The following is a 15,360-nucleotide window of genomic DNA, read 5'->3' on the forward strand; positions in this document are numbered from 1 at the left end:
ACTGCACTCATCTAATGACCACAATATTTACTTCATGACCATCGTAAGTTCACGAAATCACGCAGGGTCCTATGATGACCCCTTTAATGACCACCACGACTTAATGAGTGTAATTCTGGGCTTAGTTATGGTTGAAGTTCATATATCTTAAAATTGCTAAAGGTGAGAAAGACCCTATTCTATTCTTCCATAATTCTATTCTATTCTATATTCAACTATTCTATTCTATTCTATCAAGAACAACAACAGAGGTGGAAGGGATCTTTGAGGTCTTCAACCCCCTGCTTAGGCAGGAAACCCTACACTACTTCATACAGATATTTTTCTATCATCTTCCCTCTCTTTCTGTCATCTATCTACTTTATACGAATCTCACCTCTGTCTCTATCCATCCATCCCTCTCTCTCTCTCTCTCTCTTTATATATACAGAGTGTATATATGTATATATATATATATATATATATATATATATATATATATATATATATATATATATATGTTAAATGTTTATAGCTGTTTACATGTTTACAGCTATAAACATTTAACACATACAAAATATAGTTTGTCGGCTATAAATATATTACTGCCTTGCAGTGGCCCTAGGCTGGGCCTATAGGCAAAAAAAAAAAAAAAAAAAAAAAGGAGCTGTGACGTTCCTTAAAAATATACCAGGGTCATCCGACATAAGAAAAAACATATATATATATATATATATACTCTGTATATACACATACATACATACATACATACATACATACATACATACATACGTAGATTGTTCTGAGTTATATATGTGTGTGTGTGTCAAATGTTTTTTTGCTGAATTTGAAAATTAAGGGAGACTAGGATAGATCTATTTCGGCCTTATTTTGGCCTCAACAGCTAGCCATACCCACTGGGACTTGAACCTGCAACCTTTGCCTTGTAAGGCAGAGAATTATCCTCTAGGTTACAGTATCCAATCCCTTCAGCTCTGCACCAGGGAAGGGTTACATATTTTGTGTCGAATCACCCTGGTGTATCGAAGGAACATCACAGCTCCTTATTTGCCTCTCGGCCCAACTATATATATATAGTCTGGAGGACAGAAGGAAAAGGGGGGACGTGATCGAAATATTTAAATATGTTAAAGGGTTAAATAAGGTTCAGGAGGGAAGTGTTTTTAATAGGAAAGTGAACACAAGAACAAGGGGGCACAATCTGAAGTTAGTTGGGGGAAAGATCAAAAGCAACGTGAGAAAATATTATTTTACTGAAAGAGTAGTAGATCCTTGGAACAAACTTCCAGCAGACGTGGTTGGTAAATCCACAGTAACTGAATTTAAACATGCCTGGGATAAACATATATCCATTGTAAGATAAAATACAGGAAATAGTATAAAGGCAGACTAGATGGACCATGAGGTCTTTTTCTGCTGTCAGTCTTCTATGTTTGTATCATCTATCGATCGCATCTCTCTATCATCTTCTATCTCTCTCTGTCATCTACCTATATACCAATCTCATCTCTGTCTCTGTCCATCCATCGATTATCTGTCTGTCTATCTGTCTTTCTGCCTTAACTATCTCTATCATCTTTCTATCATCTTCCATCTCTCTCTGTCATCTATCTACCTACATACTAATCTCTGTCTGTCTATCCATCCATCTAGCTACCTAGTTTTCTGTCCATCCATTCATCTGCTTAATAATAATAACAACAGAATTGGAAGGGACCTTCTAGTCCAACCCCCTGCTTAGGCAGGAAACCCTACACTACTTCAGACAGATGGTTATCCAACATCTTCTTTAAAACTTCCACTGTTGAAGTATTTACAACTTCTGGAGGCCAGCAGTTCCACGGATGAATTGTTCTAAGTGTCAGGAATATTTCTAACACAGTTCTATCAATTTATACCTTCTTCCCAGTGACTCCTGCCGAGTGGAATAAATGCAAACATTTTAAAAAACGTTTTCTCCAAGAGCTGCGTCAGGGTGTTGGGAGAAGTGTTGGCGCATGTTATCAATGACTCGATGATTCAAGAATCCATTTCTGTGCTCCGCTTGGTGCCGGGCCAAAGGAGGCCCTCCAGCCAAGTGGAAAAGTTAAATATTCACCCTTAGTGGGATGGAATTAGCACCCTCCACTTGGCAGCTGCAGTCGCTGCTGTTCAGAGCAACAGCTGCGAGAGTGCGCGAGAAAACCCACATCTTAGCCAGGAGAAGCCGCCCTGTTGTGTACAAAAGACAACTGGCTGGTGGCATTTGGCTGCAGGGAGGGTCCCCCACCCCACCCCGGTCCAGCAGAAATTTCAGCCTTGCTGATGTCAGACATGCTTCCAGATATAAAAGGAATCTTACTGGCAAGATTCTAGTCCCTAGGGACTTGGTTGTTTGGGGTTTTTTTTTGAAAAAAATCTTTATTTATAAACACACAACACAAAACATTTTAAAACATAGGGGAAACATCTTTGGGGGAAAGATCAGAAGTAACATGAGAAAATATTATTTTACTGAAAGAGTAGTAGATCTTTGGAACAAACGTCCAGCAGACGTGGTTGGTAAATCCACAGTAACTGAATTTAAACATGCCTGGGATAAACATAGATCCCCCCTAAGATAAAATACAGGAAATAGTACAAGGGCAGACGAGATGGACCAGGAGGTCTTTTGCTGCAGTCAATCTTCTATGTTTCTACATTGGACGTTGTGAATAGTGATGGGCGAACCCAACGGTGTTCAGGTTTGGCAGGTTCGGATGAACTTTTCGCAAAATTCATCCGAACCCGAACGGTTTGTGGCACCAAAGCTCCGCCCCTGGAATCTCTTTGTGGGAGGGATTCCCCAGCTCCTTCAAAGGGAGGTCTTCTCATGTAAAAAAAAATATATATTTTTACAAAAAAAGACGCCGCAGCAGCGCCGCAAGCAAAGGGAGGTCCTTTTACATGAAAAGACCTCCCTTTGCTTGCAGCGCCACTGCGGCGTTCTTTTTCATTAAAAAAAATGTATATGGAAAGACCTCCCTTTGAAGGAGCTGGGGAATCCCTCCCACGAAGAGATTCTGGGGCGGAGCTTTGACGTCACGTATACTGGCAGGTTGCTAAGGATGCCAAAGTGATCACTTCCTGGATCCCCCAGCTCCTTTTGTGCCTGCCAGCCTCCTGACTGGCTGACAGCTCCCCGGTGTTCGCCTTCCTCTGCCGCCACCGGCGCCCAGCTCCTCCTCCTCTTCTCAGCAGATGACAGCCGGGTGGTGGCTTTCGCGGTGTTCGGCACGAACGGCAAACTAAATCACGAATTTTTTTTAAAAAATCGGGTTCGGGTCCAGCATGCCGAACACCACAAAATTCGGTATGGACCTGAATTGTGCGTGTTTGGTTCACCCAACACTAGTTGTGAAGCATACCTGTAGTACAATTCTAATTATTATTATTATTATTTATTAGATTTGTATGCCGCCCCTCTCCGTAGACTCTTATTACACTTATTCTCTATTAGATGGCTAATATTTACATAATATAGATCATTTCTATACATTGTTCTTACTCTTTTGTTCCTGTAGTGCACCCAGTACAAGCAGGATCATGGAAGCATGCGCAGATGCGTGAGCGAGAGTTGTTAAGCAAATCACTGCCATTAGCGGTTATTAAACGAATCTAGCTTCCCCAGTGCTCGTCAGAAGCGTCGCAAAAGAGACACTGCAACTCTTGTAAGTACATGTCAGTTGCCAAGCATCCACACTTTTATCATGCGACTGGGGGAACGCTGCAATGGTTATAACCTCCTACCGAGAGCGGCTGAGCACAGAAGCCACGCAAACACTGCAGTGCAGTGACTGTGGTGCACCATGTTGCCGTAAAGCAAACAATTAGGGGTCTGTAGAGTGGGTCTGGGTGTTTAGGTCAGGTCAGGGACCCTGACTCAGGGTCTGGGTCTATACAGTATTGGGTAGAACTGAGTTAATTATATTAGTCCGGCCCTCTAAAACCATCCCAATTTCTCATGCGGCCCCATGGCACAATTAATTGCCCACCCCTGCTCTAGGGGGAAGGAGGAGGGTGTTTTTACCCTCTCCTTGCTCCAGGGAAGCCTTTGGAGACTGGGGAGGGCGAAACATGAGTCTACTGGGCCCACCAGAAGTTGGGAAGCAGGCCGTTTCCAGCCCGCAAAGGGCCTCCGGGAAGCGGGGAAAGCTGCTTTCGTCCTCCCCAGGCCATTGAATTATGGGTGTGTGCACTCGGGCATGTGCGCATGCTCTTTCGGCACTCAAAGAAAAAAAGGTTCGCCATCACTGTCTCAGTCTATTAGGAGAACATCTAGCTGACCTTTCTTCAATGTTCTTCAGCTTTCTGTCTTTCCTTCTTTTTTGGCAGATGATGGCCATCTGTTCGGGGGTCCTTCTTCGGATAGGACTAACTCTTTGGTCGAAGGAGCTGGCCAGCCGGTCTTGAAGAAGCAGATGAAGGTAGACCATCGTTCAGCATCTATGTTTCCAGCTTTGCACCCAAACTCAGAGACAGGCCCAGCCTTGGGAAGCAGTCCGACATAAGAAGGGACCATGTATACCTTCCTACCGGAGAACTTCACCCCGGTGAAACAAAAGCCAGCCAAGGAGCTGAAGCCCATGATCAGCGCCATCATGGTGGGCCTCATTTTGTTCATCGCTGCCGTGGTGGCCTGGTGCTATTACGTGTCGTCCCTACGGAAGGCGGAGAGGCTCAAGACGGCAGAGATGGATTTGCGGCAGGACGGATTCACCATCAAGAACCAGAATGGAGAACTCGTTTTCAAGGTGGCCTTCCAGTCGGGGCTCCTGGACCTCGAGTCCTGCTCCAGGGAAGGAAGCAACTTAACCTGCACGCGGACGGACAAAGGGAAAGTCAACTTCTTCATCAAGATTGTCACCCCCAAGGACACTGTGGTCTGCTACCGTGTGCGGTGGGAAGAGTTTGTGGCGGACACGGTGGTGGATCATAAAATGTTCTGGGGGGACGCCCTCTGGTACGGAGGCTGTGAAATGAGTGTCCAGCATTGGCCGATCAAGCTGCCCGGATACCAAGAACCTATGCCTTTTGTCACCAGTGACGTCTATTCTTTTAGGAACAGTTTTGGAGGCATCTTAGAGAGGTACTGGTTGTCTTCCAAAGCTGCAGCCATCAAGATCAATGATTCGGTGCCCTTCCACCTTGGGTTCAATGCCACAGAACCCTCCCTCGTCTTCCAAGCCAGGTATAAAGACTCCCCTTACAAACCTCCGTTGGGTCAGCAGCCTTTTCCTGAGCTGAGTTACCGTGTGTGCATCGGTTCCGACGTCACCTCCATCCACAAATACATGGTGCGGAAGTACTTCTACAAGCCGTCCAAGGTACCTTCAAGAAACGCCTTCAGGTACCCCATCTGGTCCACCTGGGCCTTGTACAAAAACGACATCGACCAGGAGAAACTCCTGCGCTTTGCCGAAAACATCAAGAAGTACAAGTTCAACTGCAGCCATATCGAGATTGACGACACCTACACCCAGGCGTACGGCGACTTCGACTTTGACGTAGCCAAGTTCCCCAACATGACCGAAACCTTCAAGAAACTCAGAGAAGACGGCTTTCAGATCACCCTCTGGACCCACCCGTTCATCAATTACAATTCCTTGAATTTTGGGGTGGGGATAGAGAAACAGCTGTTCATCAAGGAACCCACTGGACGGCTGCCCGCCATGGTGGAGTGGTGGAACGGCATCGGCGCCATCTTGGATTTCACCAACCCTGCGGCCCGAGATTGGTTCCAGAGCCAGCTGAGACAACTCCGCAATAAATACGGCATCTCCTCCTTCAAATTTGATGCCGGAGAGACCAGCTACCTTCCCAAACAGTTTAGCACCTTCCGTCCTTTGTCGGATCCCAGTATCTGGTCCAGGCGCTACACAGAAATGGCCATTCCATTTTACGAACTGGCGGAGGTCCGGGTGGGCTATCAGTCGCAGAATATCTCATGTTTCTTCAGGATCATTGACCGGGATTCCGTGTGGGGCTACGAACTCGGCCTGAAGTCCTTGATCCCCACCGTCCTAACCATCAGCATGTTGGGATACCCGTTTATATCGGCCGACATGATTGGTGGGAATTTCTTCCCCAACAAAACCGATGGGGCTATGGAAATCCCAGACCGGGAACTCTACATCCGTTGGCTGGAGTTATCTGCCTTCATGCCATCCATGCAGTTCTCCATGCCGCCTTGGCTCTACGATAAGGAGGTCGTCGAAATCGCCCTGAAGTTCACCAAGCTTCACGAGTCCTTGGTAGCGCCTCTCTTGCTGGAGCTGGCCGGGGAGATCACCAACACGGGGGATCCCATCATACGGCCTATCTGGTGGATCTCTCCCGGGGACGAGTCCGCTCACAAAATTGATTCCCAGTTTCTCATCGGAGACACCTTAATGGTGGCTCCCGTTTTGGAGATGGGGAAACAGGAGCGGGATATCTACATCCCGGCGGGCAAATGGCGGAGTTACAAAGGAGAGCTGTTTGAGAAGACTCCTACCTTGATCACGGACTACCCAGTAGATCTGGATGAAGTGGCTTACTTTGTCTGGGTCTCCTAAGCTGCCTCCGTGGGTCTGTCTAAAGATCACCAAGAGTCACCTTGCCTTATTCTGATCACCCTAACCCTAAATAATTCTAATTGGTTCAGAAGTTCGAAAGGGAAAACAAGGACACGGTTGCCCGTTAATTCTGCAAATCAAAACTGAACAATGGGTGGGCAATAAAATAGGCTGCTAAAAAGACGAATAGAGGTAGTCCTCCGCTTACAAACCACCATTGAGCCAGAAATTTATGTCACTAAACAAGACAGTTTAGCGTTAAATGACTTTTTGTCCCAATTTATGATATGACTTGGCTCGGTTGTTAAGCGAATCACTGCCATCAGCGGTTATTAAATGAATCCAGCTTCCCCATTGCTCATCAGAAGCATCACAAAAGAGACACCGCAACTGTCATAAGTTCATGTCAGTTGCCAAGCATCCACACTTTTATCCTACGACTAGGGGAACGCTGCAATGGTTATAAATGTGAAAAAATCGGTCCTAACCCACTTTTTTTCCATGCCGTTGTAACTCTGAACGGTCACTAAGGGAATTGTTGCAAGGCAAGGGTCACCTGTATTGCACACAACCAGCCCAAGGCCTCATTCGGACGCCGACAACTGGAGTTTTTGAATTGTGTGTTGGTGTGTTTGCGCTCAAACGGTTGTCTTCCGTTTTCTTCCAAGGTGGGGCTGACGGTGCCAAAATCCTTCAGCGATTTATTGATCATTTCGACCATCTAGTGCAGTGATGGCGAACCTATGGCATGGGTGCTATAGGTGGCACGCGGAGCCATATCTGCTGTCACGTGACCCATTGCCCTAGCTCAGCTCCAATGTGCATGTTTGTGCCATCCAGCTGAATTTTGGCTTGCACAGAGGCTCTGGGAGGACATTTTTTGACTTCCTGAGAGGCTCCAGAGGGATGGGAGGAGGACATTTTCGCCCTCCTCCCGGCTCCAGGGAAGCCTTTGGAACCTGGGGAGGGTGAAACACGAGCCTATGGGCTCACCAGAAGTTGGGAAACAGGCCGTTTCCAGTCTCCAGAGGGCCTCCGGGGACCGGGGGAAGCTGTTTTTGCCCTCCCCAGGCATTGAATTGTGGGTGTGTGCACTCACGCATATGTGATAGTGTGCACCCATGCTGTTCCATCACCCGAGGGGAAAAAGGTTCGCCATCACTGTTCTAGTGTTTCTGGATGGTTTAAACATGGGGGAAAGGGGAGGGATTTTACTAGAAGCGGCCGATAATTTGCTCCCCAAACGGATTTTTAAAAAGCTTTTGGAAAATGCACAAAAACGTCAGCTCAGCTAGGATGAACCGAATTGTTTTTAAATTGGGAAGGCCCCTAATATTGGCTCCAACCGAGGCTATCTACAGAAGGGAGAGGTTAAAAAAGAAATCACACATTCATGATTTTAAAAACCCCTTATTTTTACACGTGTGACAAATACAACAAAGGTAGTCCTCAACTTACAATCACAATCTGAGCCCAACGTTTCCACTGCTGGGTGAAACAGTTAAATGAGTTTTGCCCCTTTTTATGACTTTTTCTTGCCACTGTGGTTATAAGTGAATCCATCACACATTAAGCCGCTGTAAGCCGCCCTGAGTCTACGGAGAGGGGCGGCATACAAATCTAATAAATAATAATAATAAAATAATAATAATTAAACGAATCTGCCTTCCCCATTGACTTTGCTTATCACAGCATCGCAAAAAGGGATCACAACCCCAGGACACCACAACCGGCATTAAATACTTGCAAGCTGCCAAGCCTTTGAATTTTGATGACCACAGGAAGGTCATTAAGGGTGGAAACAGTCATATGTCACTTTTTTCAATGTTGTTTAGACCAGTGTTTCACAACCTTGGCAACTTGAAGATATCCGGACTTTGTTCTGTCTGGGTTCCCCCAGACGTCAACACCAACTAAAAAGAGTAGCCAGACACGCTGGTAAAAAGCAACGTCATTTTATATCTTTGAAAACAAACACAGATAACAAAAACTGTTCTTACAAACTGGAATGCTATGAAGCTTCACAGAAGAGTCACGACGGCCAGACAATACAACAGGCTTCTTGCTGGCACACACACCACTGTAGATAATAAAACCCACGCCTCCCCCAAGTTTTCAGCCTTCGAGGCCACAAGCCAGAATCAGAGACGCCAAGGATCGAAGCAAGGTCACAGGACTCCCAAAAGATAACTCTCCACAATACAGGAAGGGCGGGCCTGCCTTTTCAACCTTTCTGAGGAGAACCACACCCAAACCCAGCTGTTGCCCATTAGGGATGGAAATACCTGGCTAATTGTCCCCTTCCTTGTGCTGCCCTTCTCTGCCTCATATCTATTATGGCTTGTGCGTTCTCATCTAATGACTCCAGGCTACTCGCTGGGGAGAGCTCCCCCCCAGGGGTCTCAGCCTGTTCTCCCTCCTCCTCGTCCTGACATTCCTCTTCCCCGTCTGCCTGGTCCTCCTCCTCCTCCTGTTCCTCGTCCTCCCCCTCTGAGCATGGAGCCGACAGAGTTCCAGCCGTTTCCTGAGGAGCCTCAGACTGAATCACAACAGACTTCAACTCCCAAAATTCCCCAGCCAGCAAATGCTGGCTGGGGGATTCTGGGAGTTCAAGTCCGGATATCTACAAGTTGTCAAGGTTAGGAAACACTGGTTTAGACGGTCACTAAATGAAATGATTGCAAGTTGAGGACTACCTCTGTGTGTAAAAAGCTGGGCTTCACACACAACTGTGACTGCCAACCTGACTTTTTCAAATCCCTCCCTGGCTATAGCACAACCAGCCTTAAGTTTTTAAAATACCGTAAGCTATTATTTTGAAAGGAGCTTAATTTTCCTAAAGGGAATAAATTGAATTAATACAGGAATATTTTTACAGAAATGTGGAGGGATCTGATTTTTGAAGGAGGTTGCTATCCAGACGGAGGTTGACGCTCCCACTTCTACCAATGCGCCCCATGCGCAGCTTCGTGCGTGCGTGCACGGCCAAGTGAGATTTTGCTTCTGAGCATGCGCATGAAGCAAAATCTCACGAGGGGACGCGGCAGAGAGATTTCGGTGATTTTTTTTGCTTCTGCACATGCACAGAAGCAAAAAAATCACTGAAATCTCTCTGCCGCATCCCCTCGCGAGATTTTGCTTCCTGCGCATGCTCAGAAGCAAAATCTCACTCGGACTCGTGTGCCGGAAACACAGAGCTCTGCGTGCAGCTCAATTTTAACTACCGGTATGATAGCATCGACCTACCGGTAGGAACCTACTACTGTTGGTATCCAAGGAATGAACTAGCCACGTAGGCAGTGGTGGGATTCAAATAATTTAACAATCAGTTCACCTGAACCAGTGCAAACCGGCTAAATCCCACCTTTGCACATACATTTGATTAAAGGCCTGGGCTGGTTCCTTGGCTCTAGGCTTTGGGAAAGATCGAAAGGCTGTGGATTCGCCTTATATTTTCCAGTCTTGCACCTCCAAGACTTTTAGTTGTGTGGGATTCCGGGACACATCTGAGAGGTCACCTGTCGGGGAGAGATTCAATTTGCTTGTCCCTGCCTCTGCTGGTGACTTTCTTATCCAGGTTATTGACCCATAAAAATCCATCCATGCACAATATGCCATATTTTTCAGAGTATAAGACGCACCTTAGTTTTTGAGGAGGAAAATAGGGAAAAGAATCTGCTTACCAAATATTCATCTGGCTAGCATCTTTAGTCTGGTTTGCTTCAGTACATTATTTTATCCCCTGGTTGGGTTTTTAAAAAACTTTATTCAGAGAGAGTAATAAAGAGCTTCCAAGCCAGTAAGACCTGGAAACATTATTAGCACCTGGAAAGATACATTCGGAGCAAGTAAAGCAATGAAAAAAGAAACCTGCAAAGATTTAGGGTTTGGAAAACATTCTTTTCAGAGATTAATAATGAAACAGCTTGCAAGCCAGTAAGAGCTGTGAACATCGTTAGCACCTGGTAAGAGCTGAAAAGAAATTTATTCAGAGCAAGTTAGAGAAATGAAAAAAAACCCTGCAAATGCTTAGGGCTTGGAAAACATTCTTTGCAGAGAGAAACAATAAAAGAGCCTGCAAAGTAAGAGCTGGGAAGATCCTTATCAGCTAGTTAGGGCTGAAAAAAAGCTACATTCAGAATATAAAATGCATCCAAATTACCAGGCTCTTTTAGAAGGAAAAAGGTGTGTATTTGTTTTAAAAAAACATATTCATATTCTTACGAAAAGGTGTGTCTTATACTCTGAAAAATACGGTAGTTAGAATTTCACCCACAGTATCTGGTAAGATCCAATTTAGAAGAGAACATTTGTAGCTCTGGGTTGAACTGTGGTACTCTCTGAGTTTCATTATCTTCTTGTAGACGTTTCACGACCCAACCAGGCAACATCATCATTGTGTGGGTGGGGTTGTCCTCTGTTTACATGCAGGTGGCTTGCCCTGTTTAGTGTTGGTGGTTGTTTTCTTTTTAGTGATTCCGAGGCTCTTGTTCTCTATTATCTTATTTGTCTGTCGATCCACAAGCACATAGAGATAAACCACATCTACACACCATTCCAAAGAGATCATTAAAAAGCTAAACAAAAAGTCCGAAACACCTCTTTATCAGTAATCAACACCCCGATAAACAGAGATGAACACAAAGATTAATGCTGTAACAACCATCAGGATGTAAACAATATCCCAGTCAAGGTACTGTCAACTCCATCAAACAATCAAGGAACCATCAACAACACTCATACCAACACTGATGGGACAAGACATTAGTATGTAAACAAAGAGCAAACTTCACTCTGTTCTAGCACTGATGAAATCACCTAGTTGGGTAATGAGAAGTCCGTAAACAAATAACTTATTTCAGAGGGCACCAAGAACCATGCTATCTTCCTTCTCCTCCTCCTTCTGTGCAAACTCTACTCCCTTCTGGCACTGATGATGTTCCCTAGTTGGGTCATGAAATGTCTCCAAGAAAACAGCCAAGCTCAGAGAGCACCAAGGACCCCAAAATTGTTGTCTCCTCTTCCTTCTCCTCCTTCCCTCCTCTACCTTTTCCACTCCACAAATCTCACTTCTTCCTAGCACTGATGATGTTCCATAGTTGGATCATGAAATGTCTGCAAAAAACCCCTCCCAAACTCAGAAAGCACCAAGGAGCCCACATCCAACCCCCAGCTTCAAATATTCTCTTCTTTCCATAGAACAAACCAATTTCCATAGAAGAAACTAATTTTTGCTGTACCAAAAAGGGAGAATTGAGAGTTGTCTTTCTGGAAGACAAATGTAACACTGCAGTCCAGATGTTATTAAAGTTTTGATTAAACTTGTCAAGAGTCTTTTATTTGATTGTGTCTTTCTGAATTCATTGACCTGCCTGCACTTCTGGGGTAACCATGCCATGCTTGGGAAAAAACGAACGAAAGGTACTATTTTCACATTTCCTTAAACTGAAGATGTCCTTGACAATCTTCCCCTCGCATTTTAGAAGGTACCCTAATTAAGATTGCTGAAATCCCAAAACATACCTTGATGACAGTAAAGAGTCTGAGAAGATTACAAGCAATCCTCAGCTTACAACCACAGCTGAGCCCAAAATTTATGTTGCTGTGAGATATTCATTAAGTGCATTTATTCCCTATTTTACGACCTCATTTACCAACACACCCATTTGGGAAGAGATAGCAAGGCATGGTTCCTAGTTGATGGTTCCTGTGAGGATCATCTCTCAGTTAAAATATTAATTGATATTTTTAATACAATGTACAGTTGGGAACCAGATTTCCAGATGGAAAAACATGATGGCTGGCTCTCTTCACATTTTTGTTTTGTGTCCAATCTGTTCTTTGAATTGCAAATGTAATTCTACATTCTCATGGAAAGTAAAAAAAAACTCCTCTAGAAAATGACTCTAGAAATATAAGCTATGTCCCAAAACATCACTTGGATTTCAAGCTGGCTGAAGCATAGACATCAGAGAGTTATTGTTAATGGCGAGTATTCTGAGCAGAGACAGGTTACAAGCGGTGTGCCACAAGGGTCTGTTCTGGGTCCTATTCTTTTTAATATGTTTGTGAGTGACATAGGGGAAGGTTTGGTAGGGAAGGTTTGCCTATTTGCCGATGACTCTAAAGTGTGCAATAGGGTTGATATTCCTGGAGGGGTCTGTAATATGGTAAATGATTTAGCGTTACTAGATAAATGGTCAAAGCAATGGAAACTGCAATTTAATGTTTCCAAATGTAAAATAATGCACTTGGGGAAAAGGAATCCTCAATCTGAGTATTGCATTGGCAGTTCTGTGTTAGCAAAAACTTCAGAAGAGAAGGATTTAGGGGTAGTGATTTCTGACAGTCTCAAAATGGGTGAGCAGTGCAGTCAGGCGGTAGGGAAAGCAAGTAGGATGCTTGGCTGCATAGCTAGAGGTATAACAAGCAGGAAGAGGGAGATTGTGATCCCCTTATATAGAGCGCTGGTGAGACCACATTTGGAGTACTGTGTTCAGTTCTGGAGACCTCACCTAAAAAAGGTATTGACAAAATTGAACGGGTCCAAAGACGGGCTACAAGAATGGTGGAAGGTCTTAAGTATAAAACGTATCAGGAAAGACTTCATGAACTCAATCTGTAGAGTCTGGAGGACAGAAGGAAAAGGGGGGACATGATCGAAACATTTAAATATATTAAAGGGTTAAATAGGGTTCAGGAGGGAAGTGTTTTTAACAGGAAAGTGAACACAAGAACAAGGGGACACAATCTGAAGTTAGTTGGGGGAAAGTTCAAAGGCAACATGAGAAAATATTATTTTACTGAAAGAGTAGTAGATCCTTGGAACAAACTTCCAGCAGACGTGGTTGGTAAATCCACAGTAACCGAATTTAAACATGCCTGGGATAAACATATATCCATTGTAAGATAAAATACAGGAAATAGTATAAGGGCAGACTAGATGGACCATGAGGTCTTTTTCTGCCGTCAGTCTTCTATGTTTCTATGTTTTTATCTATCTATCTATCTATCTATCTATCTATCTATCTATCTATCTATCTATCATCTATCCTTTCTATCTATCTATCTATCTATCTATCCATCCATCCATCATCCATCCATCTATCTATCATCTATTTTTTCTCTCTCTCTCACACACACACACACAATTTTAGCTATCATTTATTTTTATCTATCATTAATAATAATAATAATAATTTATTAGACTTGTATGCCGCCCCTCTCTGAAGACTCAGGATGGCTCACAACAGCAATAAAACAGTACAATACAAATCTAATAGCTAAAACTATGACTAAAAACCCGGTATCTTTAAAAAAACCAATCAATACTATACAACCACAACCACACATACAGTAACTCTTAATGGTCAGAGTAGATACATTAATTGTCCCATGCTTGGCGACATAGATAGGTCTTCAAGGTCTTGCGGAAGGTGAGGAGGGTGGAGGCAGTTTGAATCTCTGGGGGGAGTTGATTCCAGAGGGCCGGGGCCACCACAGAGAAGGCTCTTTCCCTAGGACCTGCCAGATGACATCGTTTCGTCGACGGGACCCAGAGAAGACCAACTCTGTGGGAGATTCATGTGGCATCTATCTATCTATCTATCTATCTATCTATCATCTATCCATCCATCCATCCATCCATCCATCCATCCATCCATCCATCCATCCATCCATCCATCTATCTATCTATCTATCTATCTATCTATCTATCTATCTATCTATCTATCTATCTACTGAATCTATCATCTAGTTTTAATCTAATGATCGATCTCACCTCTCTTTCTATCATCTTCCATCTCTCTGTCATCTATCTACCTATATACCAATCTCATATCTGTCTCTGTTTTTCCATCCATCCATCCATCTAGCTCCCTAACAATCCGTCAGACCAGCCCTCTTTCTGTCTGTGTCTGTCTGTCTGTCTGTCCTATCTTAATACCAGATCAACCACCAAGCAATAAAAAACAGCACAAGCAAGAAAGTGCCTACCAACACTCTCACTAACACTCACACGGACTTGTACATAAACAGAGAGCAAACACCTCTTCCTTTTAGCCAGATGATGTTATCTAGACACCTAATGTCTCCCCGGGGGGGGGGGGGATCCAAAACATTCCCAGAGAAGAAGTTGAGATGGAGGCCTCATGACATTTATTTGCCCTTCTCTCCTTGTTACCGATTCCCTGATTAGTCACCCTGGTCTTGATTGTCCCATCTGTTGTGCTGAGATAACAATCCTTCTCCATCGTGGACAGCTGAGACAAACAGCCTGTAAGCCGTGAAGGTTCAGCAGCATGAAAAGACACACCAGACGGGCATTGGCCATGTGTTAAGAAACATAATTGCCAGAAAAAAGCATTCTTCCTCTAAAAACAAACACGTCCATGCCATCTGAAGATTGAATGATATGAGTGTTGTGCTTCGCTCGCGTCCTGCACAAATAAACATGGACTCAGAGGACGCAGAGACAATGGAGGCGTGGCACAGACGTCCTGTGTTTCTGGCACCTGAATGGACAAGGAAGGAGATGAGGGGTCAGGGTCAGAACACCAGCCAGGGGCTGCTGCACTTCCTGGGATGAGTAAGTCAGCACTTCCTGTTAGGAATGAATCATCACTTCGTGCCTTAAGTGACTCTGGGGAAGAGGAGGAGCCTCTTCTGGATGCTAGGGTGCGAAGGGCATCTAAGAGACTTGAATGGTTGGCTAGGAGAAGAGTCACTCGTGAGTAGTACTGCTGGGTAATGGGTCACGCTCTCAGGGTATTTAGGAGTGAGCAGA

At 44.5% G+C, this 15,360-nt stretch overlaps 2 protein-coding genes across 2 annotated transcripts in view; both read left to right on the top strand.

Moving 5' to 3' along the window:
• MYORG (myogenesis regulating glycosidase) overlaps positions 1-11,900 on the top strand; it is a 15,569-nt gene extending 3,669 nt beyond the window's left edge. The window contains exons 2-3 of the mRNA XM_070743637.1: positions 3,543-3,689; positions 4,354-11,900. Of these exons, the coding sequence (XP_070599738.1) occupies positions 4,539-6,575 (2,037 nt within the window). The 5' untranslated portion in view covers positions 3,543-3,689; positions 4,354-4,538 and the 3' untranslated portion in view covers positions 6,576-11,900. The remainder of the gene's footprint in view (positions 1-3,542; positions 3,690-4,353) is intronic.
• The window catches only part of LOC139162818 (uncharacterized), a 65,365-nt gene that overhangs the window by 23,133 nt on the left and 26,872 nt on the right, over positions 1-15,360 (top strand). The window lies entirely within an intron of this gene.

The sequence above is a fragment of the Erythrolamprus reginae genome, chromosome 2, assembly GCF_031021105.1.
Source record: "Erythrolamprus reginae isolate rEryReg1 chromosome 2, rEryReg1.hap1, whole genome shotgun sequence".
Classification (NCBI taxonomy): Eukaryota; Metazoa; Chordata; class Lepidosauria; order Squamata; family Dipsadidae; genus Erythrolamprus; species Erythrolamprus reginae.